At 39.8% G+C, this 14263-nt stretch overlaps 1 protein-coding gene and 1 pseudogene across 1 annotated transcript in view; both read left to right on the top strand.

Annotated features, from left to right (window-relative positions):
* LOC124605603 (polycomb protein suz12-B) overlaps positions 1–14263 on the top strand; it is a 305926-nt gene that overhangs the window by 282577 nt on the left and 9086 nt on the right. Inside the window, exon 11 of the mRNA XM_047137397.1 lies at positions 6421–6814. Within this exon, the coding sequence (XP_046993353.1) occupies positions 6421–6814 (394 nt within the window). The remainder of the gene's footprint in view (positions 1–6420; positions 6815–14263) is intronic.
* Positions 8928–9045, top strand: LOC124608044 (annotated as a pseudogene).

Below are 14263 nucleotides of genomic sequence, written 5' to 3'. Positions count from 1 at the left end.
ACATTTTATTTATTCTAGTACATTTTGGCACTTTGAAAGTAGTCAGTATATTAGGAAGTATGGACGGTAAGAAGAAGAAAATTGTGGCAGTCACTGGCAGATTGTAAGCTATATACTCATATATTTCTTGAAAGAAAAATCACACAATACCTGCAAAATGAAATGATTGTGTGGCATTGACGGCCAGGAGGCTCCGTACAGGGAAGTTCAGCTGCCAGGTTTTAAGTCTTCGTTCAGGTGACGCCACATTGGCCGACTTGCACATTGGTGATCATGAAATGATTGCCGACTTGCATGTCGGTGATCATGAAATGATGATGAGGACAACATAACACATGAGTCCACGAGTGCAGAAAATCTCCAACCCAACCGGGAATCGAACCTGGGTCCGCTGCATGGTAGGCAAACGCATTTCCGCTCAGCTAAGTAGGTGGATACTCAATACCACTAAAATAATAGACCTAACACAGTGGGTAATAATTGACAATAACAAATACAGAGAACCAACATTTTATTGGCAGTCACCTAGTGTTGATTTTCACAACTCTTCCCCACCTTATACACTTTTTTCAAGATGCCTACTTTTCTCTGGGGTTATTTATGAAATCAGTGAAAGTATTTTAATTCTTTCGTGTGACTCCAAGGAAATGCATATTTTTGTCACCAAATGTGTGTTGTTTTATTGAAATAAAATAACAGCAGTTAAGGAAACACATATACCATTTGACTTGTTTACTCCATCTAAATACAGTTCATCACAAAATATGTCTATATTAGTACTGAACAGTTTTGCTCACATGCTTAGAAATACAGAAGTCCCTACATTTTTTTGTCAACTTGTCTTTACTCATCCTTGAGATCTCAACATTTGTCAGGGAAAAATGCTGAAACTTGTCTGGAAATCAGGCAAATTCACTTTGAGAAACTAGGGGCAGCCCTAGAGAGGCAATTGGGTGGGAGTAAGGGGGATCCTATCTCCTGAACACACAGACCTCAGATGACAATCGGTGATACTCAGATCAGTTTGTTTTCTTCAGTCAAACCTACAGACATTCTCACACATGAAATATGGAGCATGAGAAACTAATAAGTTTAGACCAAGAAAGATTGAGTTTGTGGCATCCTGAGGATGAAATTATAATAATCAGGATATAGTGTAGAATCTATGGACTGAAATAGGTTTATTCAAAACGTCAAATAGGCAAAATCTTTACTAGAAATTTTAGGCATAGACTATAACCTCAAAAATTAGTTTGTTCAAGTGAAGAGGGTGGTGTATCTTATATGATTATAGCTACTGCACAGGATCTTTTGTGTGCTGGGTTGTCATTAGTTGTGTACAAATTATTATTACTGATATTGTTAATATGAAGTTGTTTGAAAATGTGGTGTAAGGTATATATTTCCACTTTTAAATGCTGTAGGTTATCAGAGTATCTTATGCTACACCTTATGCTTGTCTTTCACTGGTGTGCTAAATGACAGTCACAGAAGGTTAATTGACGTATGTCAGCACAACTTTAAATACATACAGTGAAACATAGTTTTATAACTTGCGTTTCAAGGTCACCACAAATTATCTTGAGTATGTAACAGAACGTTTCTCCAGTCATCTCATATATTTGTAAAACTTGTCTGGTTATTCTGATAACTGGGGGCACAGTATCATACTCGCCATGTTTTTTATGAGATAGGAAAGATTTTTTAGGTGTGTGGCTATAACCTCGAAAAATAATTTGTTCAAGAGATAAGGATGGCTTATCTTTTTTCTTAAAGCTAATGTAGATCTTTTTGGGTTGTGGTAGGTGGACATCAGCTGTCTACAGTTTCTTTATTACTGCTTACTGGTGTTGTTTTTATGGCAGTAAGGCGGTGATTCTGTTATATGAAGTGGTTTGCAAATATGGTGTACATATATGTTTCCACTTTCAGTGCTTTGGGTGTTCAGAGTATCATACACTGAACTTTGTCTGTCTTTCACACAGATACTGAATGACAGTCTTGGAAGGTTATTTGACTTACGCCTGCACAGCATTAAATAAATTCAGCAAAACAGATTTCGAGTAAGCCCCTACTTATAAAGGTGTGATGCGAGGTCTATTAAAAAATTCAATTATCACATTAAAGATGTAGTTCTGGTTCAAGTGAAACCAGAAGTGACACTTTGATATTTGACATCTGCTGATTAAATTTTTCTAATAATTCGGCCTATACCACATTCTGAAAAGTACAGTTTCAAAATTTTTGTGTGACATGTTAGATGTTATTTATGATGCTCTAAATATGAATGTAAAATCTAATATTTTCACTCTTGCAGCTCAAATACCTGTTCTAGGAAAGTTTTAATTTTTTCTAAACCAAATTTTGAAGTTGTGCAAGTGCACTAAAAGACACTGTAATATTGAGTTTCTTTATTAAAAGCAACACTCAATCTGAAATGATACTGCCACCAAGAATGTTGTTACTTCCTTTCTCAAATCTGCTGGATAAGCATTTAGAGAACAGTGAAGTGTACTAGAATCTGAATATCCAGCCAGTACTGCATTAATTTGCTCCATTTTTAGAATAAAGTGAGTTGCTGTGAAACGATAACTCTTTCATTCATTAATTAGATAATACTTGCTTCCTTACAAACAAATTTTATTCATGTGTCGTATGTACTTCCACCATGTAAATTAACCATTATGTGTTCATAGCTTCATTGGCAAAAGCTTTACAGTCCAAAGTTGTACATCCTGCCACTGTAGCATAATAAACCACACTATGAACATGTTTTGGAAAAATCATTAGTGCAGTATATCAGTGAAATTACATATATTCATAATACACACAAATAAATATGAAAAACATCAGTTATGACCCATTAGTTTCTAAGGTTGTGGTCCCTTCTGATGCCAATTGCTAGTGAGAGAAGAAAGTGGTGTAGCAAAGTTAGAATGTTTTTTAACTGTTGTAGCATGGTGTTTTTCCCTTCATCTCGTATATTTGTAAAACTTGTCTGGTAGTTCCAGTAATTGAGAACAGAGTCTACAGTACTCGCCGTGTTCATTTCGAGACATATACAGCTCATTTACATGCATCTTATAACAGCAAAAGCCAAATTGCATCATTCGTCTCCAAGCACAGAGGTGTCGTGGTATCCATCCCATCATTAGAGTTTAAAATATAGCATACTTCGTACATAAAATAGATTCTGTCCTAACCTAACCTCCTCTATCCCGTCAAAAACTGACGAATGAGATAGGACGCACTGTGACCAAGCTGTCTGCTGATGTTATCGTGTGGCCTCTGATGACTGTTGTTGGAGCCTTACAGCAATGTAGGATATATTGCAGTGAGTGTTCCCACGTGCACAATTCAGAAAAGCTGTGAAGCAGTCATTGAAATGAAGAACATTGTGTTGGGTGGCATGCTCCGCAACAGGGTGGTCCAGTTGTTTCTTGGACACAGTTTGTCAATGGCCATTCATGCGGGCAGTCAGTTTGTTGGTCGTCATGCCCATGTAGAATGCAGCACAGTGGTTGCAGCTTAGCTTCTAGATCACATGACTGGTTTCACAGATAGCCATGCCTTTGATGAAATAGGTAATGTTTGTGACCAAACTGAAGTAGGTGGCGATGAGAGGATGTATGGGACAGGTTTTGCATCTAGGTCTGTTATAGGGATATGAGCCATGAGGCTAGGGGCTGGGAGCAGGGGTTATGTAGGGATGGACAAGGATATTGTGTAGGTTTGTTGGGCAGCGGAATACCACTGTGGGAGGGATGGGAAGTATAGTGGGTAAGACATTTCTTATTTCAGGGTACGACAAGAGGTAGTCGAAACCCATGCAGAGAATGTAATTCAGTTGCTCCAGTCCAGGTTGGTACAGAGTCATGAGGGGGGTGCTCTTCTGTGACTGGATGTTGGGACTTAGGGATGTGGTGGGCGAGTGGGAAGTTAAGGCACGGGAGATCTGATTTTGTACAAGGTTGGGAATGTAATTACGGTCTGTAAAGGCCTCAGTGAGACACTCGGTATATTTCGTGTGGGACCGCTCGTCACTGCAGATGCAATGGCCATGGATAGCTGGGCTGTACATAATGGGTGGCAGCTGCCAAAGTGGAGGTATTGCTGGTGGTTGGTAGGTTTGATATAGACAGAGGTACAGATATAGCCATCTTCGCGGTGTCGGTCAACATCAAGGAAGCTGGCTTGTTGGGTTGAGTAGGACCAGGTGAAACGAATGGGTGAGAAGGTGTTGAGATTCTGGAGGAATGTGGATAGGGTGTCCTCGCCCTTGATCCAGATCACAGAGATGTCATCAGTGTATCTGAACCAAATGAGGTGTTTGAGACTGGGCGATTAGTAAGGATTCCTGTAGGTAGCCCATGAATAGGTTGGCGTAGGATGGTGCCATGCGAGTATCCATAACTGTACCCCAGATTTGTTTGTAAGTAATGCCTTCAAAGGAGAAGTAATTGTGTGTGAGGATATAGGTGGTCATTGTGATTAAGAAGGGGGTTGTTGGTTTGGAATCAGTCAGGCATTGGGAAAGGTAGTGTTCAATAGTAGTAAGGCCATGGGCACTAGGGATATTAGTGTAAAATGAGGTGGCATCAGTAGTGATGATGGTAAAGGGACAAACTGTCGAGAGTTGGTGGAGGAAATGGTTGGTATCTTTTATATAGTGGAATAGGCTGCCGGTAATGTGCTGAAGGTGTTGGTCTACGAGAGCAGAAATTCTCTCGGTGGGGGCACAGTAACTGGCCACTATAGGGCATCCTGTGTGGTTGGGTTTATGGACTTCAGGAAGCATTTAGAAGGTAGGAGTATGGGAAGTGGTAGGGGTGAGGAGAGAGATGGACTCCGGGGAAAGGTTCTGGGATGGGCGTAAGGATTTGATGAGACACGAGTTCCTGCTGGATTTCTGTAATGGGATCGCAGTGGCGAGGTTTGTAGGTGGATAAATCTGACAGCAGGCGGAATCCTTCTGCCAGGTAATCCTTGTGGTTCAAAACAAGTGGTGGAGCCTTTGGCAGCAGGCAGGATTGCAAGATCGGGATCAATTTTTATGTGGTGGATTGTGGTTCTTTCAGCGGATGTGAGGTTTTTCCATTGTCTGATAACCTTCAGTTTTAATTTTATAAAATTTCGCATAAACAAAACAATTTTACTACATCTCATATTCATTTCTTGACCAGGGATGACTCCTTTGAGTGTCGTTATTTTTATCTAGTTGGATATTAAATATTTGCATTTGCACTCTGTATTTATATACATACATATAATGGAAGGAAACATTCCACGTGGGAAAAATTATATATAAAAACAAAGATGAGGTGACTTACCGAACAAAAGCGCTGGCAGGTCGATAGACACACAAACAAACACAAACATACACACAAAATTCAAGCTTTCGCAACAAACTGTTGCCTCATCAGGAAAGAGGGAAGGAGAGGGGAAGACGAAAGGAAGTGGGTATTAAGGGAGAGGGTAAGGAGTCATTCCAATCCCGGGAGCGGAAAGACTTACCTTAGGGGGAAGAAAGGACAGGTATACACTCGCACACACGCACATATCCATCCACACATACAGACACAAGCAGACATATGTCTGCTTGTGTCTGCTTGTGTCTGTATGTGTGGATGGATATGTGCGTGTGTGCGAGTGTATACCTGTCCTTTCTTCCCCCTAAGGTAAGTCTTTCCGCTCCCGGGATTGGAATGACTCCTTACCCTCTCCCTTAATACCCACTTCCTTTCGTCTTCCCCTCTCCTTCCCTCTTTCCTGATGAGGCAACAGTTTGTTGCGAAAGCTTGAATTTTGTGTGTATGTTTGTGTTTGTTTGTGTGTCTATCGACCTGCCAGCGCTTTTGTTCGGTAAGTCACCTCATCTTTGTTTTTATATATATACATACATAGTTTGGAGCTGCATGCAATTCTGAATGTGTTGGAGCAAATGTGGTCGGAATCAATCACTTAGTGGTAGTAATTGGTAGAATTTGTAAGATTCAAACTGGAATGCAATTTGCCCGTTCCCCCTTTCCTTTGGCATTCTAATATCTCTGTAGCAGAGTGTGTGAACAAGTTATTCAATGAGACAGCAGCTGTTGTCCTTTCCCTTCCACGTTCAATTGAGCTAGTGCTTTATTTGTAGGAACCTCAATGTCAGCTAGACACTAAACTCTTTAAGTTTCATTATGATGTATAGATCTAATCGTTCAGTAAGCTTTTCTACCAATTTTTTCACACCTCATGAAGACAGCTGTCAGGTCACCAACCACTTGCTGTGCGTCATTAAGTTTATATATTATTGATATTTTACAATACTGATGTATAATTTTTAAATCTAAAGCTTTTGTGATGAATTTGACCTCGTACCTAAATTTGCTGATGAGGTCACAATCAAATGACTCCCTTTTGCTTTTTATTTTACAGATATGTTGGTGACTGCCAGATTCCGTTGGCTTGTACAATGTTTTTGCAAGCTAAGGGAAAGGAGCTGTTGCAGAAGAATTTATATCGCAATTTTGTGCTTCACATGTGTAGCTTGTTTGACTTTGGTCTGGTGAGTCCTGTTACACACTATACAACCATCCAGCGCTTACAAGAACTTATTAGTGAAAGTGGTGACGTACGCAATATATTACAAGAGTCATGGCAGACACAACGCAAAATGTGGGAGCTTCAAGGAGCAGCTGGTGGTGAAGCTCCTCCAACTCCACGCCGAAAATCACCACCGAAAACTGCTACAGCTCCTGCATCATCACAGTCAGGCTCTTCAGTCTCTTCACACCAGCAGCTGCAAGGTGGCATAGCGAGCCCACACCAGGTGAGGAGAACTGAAATTTGTTTAATCACGTTTGTTTTTACAGTGTCCTAACTACATTTGCTATAGTCCAGTGATGAAAAAGACTTCTGTATCTTCAATATACATTCACATTATCTGCCTGTTGCACGTTAAGTCAATAAAATAAACTAGATGAAGAAACAAGTTGATGACAGAAGCCATCACTGGTGGTTTTGTTTTTGTCCACTGCTTCAAATTACAGAAAAACTGTAAAAATTCATGAAAATACAAATTCGCTTATTCAAAACACAATGAAATAATGTAACAATATTATGAAAAGGATAATTGCTACACATCATATAGCAGAGATGCTGAGTCGCAGATAAGTACAAGAAGAAGACTGTCACAAAATAAGCTTTCGGCCAACAAGGCCTTTGTCAAAAATAGACAGCACACACATACATGCATACGCATGCAAATGCAACTTGCCCAAACATGGTCACAGTCTCCAGCAGCTGAGCCCAGACTAAGCTGCCAGAGACTGTGGTCGTGTGTGTGTGTGTGTGTGTGTGTGTGTGTGTGTTTTGTCTATTTTTGACAAAGGCCAAGTTGGCCAAATGCTTATTTCGTGACTGTCTTTTTGTTGTGCCTATCTGCGACTCAGCATCTACAGTATATGGTGAGTAGCAACTATTCTTCTCATAATATTTTTATATTCCATCCTGGATTTTCCAAGTTTGACAGTGAAATAATGTTGAGATAACTATTGAAATGAAATGCGTAGTGGAAATAGAATGGAAGGACTGAAAAACAAATTATTAGTTTTATGTTTTCTGGTTACTTTGTCTGTTCAATTTTAGCCATCTGCAGTGCTACCTAATTTAAAGTGGCCCCAGCAAACTTGTTTCTACATTTCTACAATGGCATTTCTCTATCTGCAATATTTAGTTTTAAAATCACAGATTGTTATTATTGTGCTAAAGAACTATCATATTATTAGATGATGCATTATTTCTGGTTGTCATTTCGTATTGATTCTTAGGTGTTATTTATATAGTTTACATTAATAATAAAAATAATAATAAATTTCTTGTCCAGTATGTAGAACATGTTGGGGCAGGGTCCGGGAGCTGTAGTAATTACTTGGAATCAAAAAGCTGCACAAAGTGCACTTCTGTTTTCTATCATCACGACTTGTTTTCAGCCACGAAGGCCATTTTCAAGAGGTTAAGAGCCAAGTGCAGTGGAGGTATTTAGACAGGCTGCCTATTTTGTGATACAAAATAAAAGTGCAACTGGAACTGTTCTTTGATTCCAAATAGTTATGGTTGTAATAATAATAATAGTAATAATACTATTCACCATCAGATAATGCAAGGATCATTTTTCTGAATTTATCAGTTCATAACAATTTAATATATACGTACATTTTTTTGTACCTACTGTATTTTGTGTGTAATTTGTTTCATATTTGAACGACATGTAAATGAAATAGAGTGCATACCTATCAGGCACACACGTTGACTTAGCTCTTTTAGCACAACGCTAAAATGACAACAGATGACTGTGTTAAAGGTGGTGATTCGCAGGATGGGCAGTTACATAGTTAGACATACAGGTTGCTGCAATACAAAAACACTTGAAATTTCGCTGATAGTACATCAAAGAAGAAAAGGATCGCGTCTGATAGAGAATTCTTGTTGTAATTTTCAGATTCAAGAATAGCGTTAGCATTTGCAGTAACACAGCTTAGAAGGTATGGTAAAGATACCAGCATTTCCTGTGCCATCCCCCTCCCTCCACACACCTTGCTTGTCACTATTGAGGCCACCTCCCTCTATATCATAAATCCCCATGTTTGTGGTCTGTCTGCTGCTGAATATAACCTCAACCAGTGCCCACATGATCCCAAACATATGACATCCTTCCTGCTCATCTTAATCAACTTTATACTTAACAACCAACTGCTGAGCCATAACTGGCCATGGGGACCAGGATGGCTCCTTCCTACATCTAGATTTTCATGTGTCGCTTGGAAAGTGCTTTACTGGGATCCATTAGCCTTCAGCCGCTGATTTGTTTTAGATATATTGATGACATATGGCCTCAAGGTGAGGCTGATCTGTTAAAATTTTGGGTATCACTAAATCTTCTCGCCAATGGCTTTGCCACAGTGGTAACACCGGTTCCCTTCGGATCGCCGAAGTTAAGTGCTGTTGGGCTGGGCTAGCACTTGGATGGGTGAGCATCTGGTATCCCGAGTGCTGTTGGCAGGCAGGGTGCACTCAGCCCTTGTGATGCAAACTGAGGAGCTACATGATTGAGAACTAGCGGCTCCGGTCTCTGAAACTGACATACAGCCGAGAGAGTGTTGTGCTGACCACATGCCCCTCAATATCCTCATCCAATGACACCTATGGGCTGAGGATGACACAGCGGCCAGTCGGTACCATTGGGCCTTCATGGCCCGTTAAGGAGTTCCCCCCCCCCCCCCCCCCCCCCCCCCCAATAAATATTTTCTCCAAATTAAATCTCATATGGTCCTATACAGACTCCTATCCCTCTTTTCTTGATGTTGATCTCATTCTCACTGGTGGGTCAGCTACGTACTTCCTGTTCACATTAAACCTACTAATAAACAACAGAACCTACATTTTGACAGTTGCCATCCTTTCCATGTCAGGTGTTCACTCCCATAAAGGCTTGGCATTCAAGGCAAATATTTTTGTTCAGATATAGATTCTTTACAGCAATATACCACCATACCGAGGGCATGCAGCTTTACTGTGTGGTTAAATGATGAGGGCATCCTCTTTGGTAAAATATTCCGGAGGTAAAATAGTTCCCCATTCGGATCTCCGGGCTGGGACTACTCAGGAGGACGTTGTTATCAGGAGAAAGAAAACTGGTGTTCTACGGATCGGAGCGTGAAATGTCAGATCCCTTTATCAGGCAGGTAGATTAGAAAATTTAAAAAGGGAAATGGATAGGTTCAAGTTAGATATATTGGGAACTAGTGAAGTTCGGTGGCAGGAGGAAGAAGACTTCTGGTCAAGTGAATACAGGATTATAAATACAAAATCAAATAGGGGTAATGCAGGAGTAGGTTCAATAATGAATACAAAAATAGGAATGCAGGTAAGCTACTACAAACTGCATAGTGAACGCATTATTGTGGCCAAGATAGATACGAAGCCCATGCCTACCGCAGTAGCACATGTTTATGTGCCAACTAGCTCTGCAGATGACGAAGAGATTGATGAAATGTATGATGAGATAAAAGAAATTATTCAGATAGTGAAGGGAGATGGAAAATTTAATAGTCATGGGTGACTGGAATTCGATAGTAGGAAAAGGAAGCGAAGGAAACATAGTAGGTGAATATGGAATGGGGGTAAGGAATGAAAGAGGAAGCCACCTGGTAGAATTTTCACAGAGGATACCTTAATCATAGCTAACACGTGGTTCAAGAATCATAAAAGAAGGTTGTATACATGGAAGAACCCTGGAGATACTGGAAGGTTTCAGGTAGATTGCATAATGGTAAGACAGAGATAGAGGAACCAGGTTTTAAATTGTAAGACATTTCCAGGGGCAGTTGTGGACTTTGACCACAATCTATTGGTTATGAACTGTAGATTAAAACTGAAGAATCTGCAAAAAGGTGGGAATTTAAGGAGATGGGACGTGGATAAACTGACAGAACCAGAGGTTGTAGAGAGTTTCAGGGAGAGCACTAGGGAACGATTGACAAGAATGGGGGAAAGAAATACAGTAGAATCAGAATGGATAGCCTTGATAGGTGAAATAGTGAAGGCAGCAGAGGATCAAGTAGGTAAAAAGACTAAGACTAATAGAAATCCTTGGGTAACAGAAGAAATATTGAATTTAATTGATGAAAGGAGACCCAGTTCTAAGCAAAGGGAAAGCAGAAAGGTGGAAGGAGTATATAGAGGGTCTATACAAGGGCGATATTCTTGAGGACAATATTATGGAAATGGAAGAGGATGCAGATGAAGATGAAATGGGAGGTATGATACTGCGTGAAGAGTTTGACAGGGCACTGAAAGACCTAAGTCGAAACAAGGCCCCGGGAGTAGACAACATTCCATTATAGCTACTGATAGCCTTGGGGGAGCCCGCCCTGACAAAACTCTACCATCTGGTGAGGAAGATGTATGAGACAGGTGAAATACCCTCAGACCTCAAGAAGAATATAATAATTCCAATCCCAAAGAAAGCAGGTGTTGACAGATGTGAAAATTATCAAACTATCAGTTTAATAAGCCACGGCTGCAAAATACTAACACGAATTCTTTACGGATGAATGGAAAAACTGGTAGAAGCCGACCTCGGGGAAGATCAGTTTGGATTCCATAGAAATTTTGGAACATGTGAGGCAATACTGACCCTACAGCTTATCTTAGAAGACAGAGTAAGGAAAGGCGAACTTATGTTTCTAGCATTTGTAGACTTAGAGAAAGATTTTGACAATGTTGACTGGAATATCCTCTTTCAAATTCTGAAGGTGGCAGGGGTAAAATAGAGGGAGTGAAAGGCTATTTACAATTTGTATAGAAATCAAATGGCAGTTATAAGAGTTGAGGGGCATGAAAGGAAAGCAGTGGTTGGGAAGGGAGTGAGACAGGGTTGTAGCCTACCCCTGGTGTTATTCAATCTGTATATTGAACAAGCAGTTTCAATCTGTATATTGAACAAGCAGTAAACGAAACAAAAGAAAAATTTGGAGTAGGAATTAAAATTCATGGGGAAGAAATAAAGACTTTGAGGTTCGCCGATGACATTGTAATTCTGTCAGAGACAGCAAACGACTTGGAAGAGCAGCTGAACGGAATGGACAGTGTGTTGAAAGGAGGATATAAGATGAACATCAACAAAACCAAAATGAGGATCATGGAATGTAGTCGAATTAAATCGGGTGATGCTGAGGGAATTAGATTAGGAAATGAGACGCTTAAAGTAGTAAATGAGTTTTGCTATTTGGGGAGCAAAATAACTGATGATGGTCGAAGTAGAGAAGATATAAAATGTAGACTGGCAATGGCAAGAAAAGCGTTTCTGAGGAAGAGAAATTTATTAACGTCGCATATAGATTTCAGTGTCAGGAAGTCGTTTCTGAAAGTATTTGTATGGAGTGTAGCCATGTATGGAAGTGAAACGTGTCGATAAATAGTTTAGGCAAGAAGAGAATAGAAGCTTTCAAAATGTGGTGCTACAGAAGAATGCTGAAGATGAGATGGGTAGATCACATAACTAATGAGGAAGTATTGAATAGAATTGGGGATAAGAGAAATTTGAGGCACAACTTGACTAGGAAGAAGTGATCGGTTGGTAGGACATATCAAGGGATCACCAATTTAGTATTGGAGGGCAGTGTGGAGGGTAAAAATCATAGAGAAAGACCGAGAGATGAATACACTAAACAGATTCAGAAGGATGTAGGCTGCAGTAGATAGTGGGAAATTAAGAAGCTTGCACAAGATGGAGTAGCATGGAGAGGTGCATCAAACCAATCTCTGGACTGAAGAAGAAGAAGAAGAAGAAGAAGAAGAAGATGACGATGACAACAACAACAGATTTCCCGGGCCATCACGTTCAATCCTGATACTGCTGATCCCACCAAAAAATTACCTAGAAGTATATCCGGCTTGTATACACTCAGGTACAACCAGGCAATCTGGGAAAAATCTAGGTATCTTTTTATCTGGGAGAAAACCAGGAAGAACCTGGGAATTTTTTGGAATTCCAGAAATTGTTCATTGTTTTAATCTTAAGTTTTTGTAATTTTTACTGGTAAGAAGAACTGATAGTCTAACAAAGAATTTTACTGTATCCTGCTACTGCAAAATAATACTGCAGCAATAAAATGTCAATAAATGTGTTAAAGATTTTAGGACGAAGACTATGGAATACTTCATAACAGCAAACTGCTTCCGATGAGCATGACATCACAACTGTCTACATTAAGTTCGTTTTGAGCAGTCGCCAGCACGATCATGTGCAGTTGAGTTGCGTATGAGCAGTACCTTCTCCTGTTTCTAGCTACTTGAAGTGTGGGTGCAGCAGTAGCAAGAAGCAGTTGTGCTACCCAGAAAAAATTTTCTGGTGCACCCAAGGTGCCAGATTCACACATTCACAGAGCACTATGGGTTGTTGTGGAGAGGGGGATAGTGACCTGTGTTTGCATTTAGTGATGTTTGTTTCCTCTTCATTTACAGTTCACATGTTTCTGTGGCCTGGAGCTACCAAGTGAATTAAGATTTTATTTTGTGTCCACATTTTTGGCAGTCGAGCATCAATTTGCCTTACTCAACAATGAAATTATTTTTGTTGCTTTGCTTAATATAAATGTGGCTTTTATTAATCTTCTCTGCAGATGCAATCAATTTATAAGAAACAAAGTGTTTCATTGCACACTATTTGCTAGTTTCAACTATTTGCTGAATCTCAAGCGCACATTTTCATCTTCTATCATGTATGTCATTATGCCCTGATAAAGAACCAAACATGAGACAATATGGTATTAGTACTCCAAGAAAATTTGAATCCCGAAAAGCACACGGAGAAGCTTACTATCATGTTTGGGCCTACTTCATTGTGAATTTGGACATATGAATGTGTTCTTTAAGCCAAATTATGCGTTTTAGTATGGTTTATGAAATTCCTATGCTCTTGGAGTATCTTCTGATGTCCTATTTCTTTTATGACATCGTGTTAGATCTCTTAATGTGTGTGTGTGTGTGTGTGTGTGTGTGTGTGTGTGTGTGTGTGTGTGTGTGTGTGTGAGCATATTGGCATCCTACGTCGTCATAGCTGCCCATGCATGGTAACACCTATTTTCTGACGCGCTCTAACAGCTGCTGAAATGAACCCACGTCCAAGAGGTTGTGAGAAAATATTCCGAATGGTTCTTTGAAAAGCGTTATTTTCGAAGGAAGTTTCCTTTTATACAGGATGGATTGTGTTATGTGTGAGAATGTACAATGAATTTGTTACATCACAGAGCATTTGACTCTCATTTAAAACTTAACACTTTTAGGTCCAGCCACTTGGAACAATTTCAAGCCCAGAGGACGTGACATTAATGCCATTGTTTGAAATTTTTGTGACACATTTGTGTGATGTATCTTAAAGTGTAACACACGCTACAGAGACCAATATTATGTATGAAAGCTCAGCTTTTCTTGTAGCTACACGATGTATGTTAATTTAAAATGTTAACTTTTTCTATTTGTGTGTTCACTCTGCTATACAGTGATGATGTTATTGGTTGACTACATCACGTGTCTTATGCTCTGAAAATCTGCTGCCATTGGTCGGTGAGATCATGTCATGAGCTATGATTTTCTACAAAAGCACATTGCGAACTCTATTTCACTGCTTTGGAAACTAATGTGGTGTGTTTGGTGGAATTCAGATTTATAATTTTGTAATACGAAAATATGCAGTGTACATGTTGCTGCATATCGA

The sequence above is a fragment of the Schistocerca americana genome, chromosome 3 (assembly GCF_021461395.2).
Source record: "Schistocerca americana isolate TAMUIC-IGC-003095 chromosome 3, iqSchAmer2.1, whole genome shotgun sequence".
In the NCBI taxonomy this organism is placed as follows: domain Eukaryota; kingdom Metazoa; phylum Arthropoda; class Insecta; order Orthoptera; family Acrididae; genus Schistocerca; species Schistocerca americana.
Note: the sequence above shows the minus strand (reverse complement) of the source record. Positions and strands in the feature narration are given on the sequence as shown.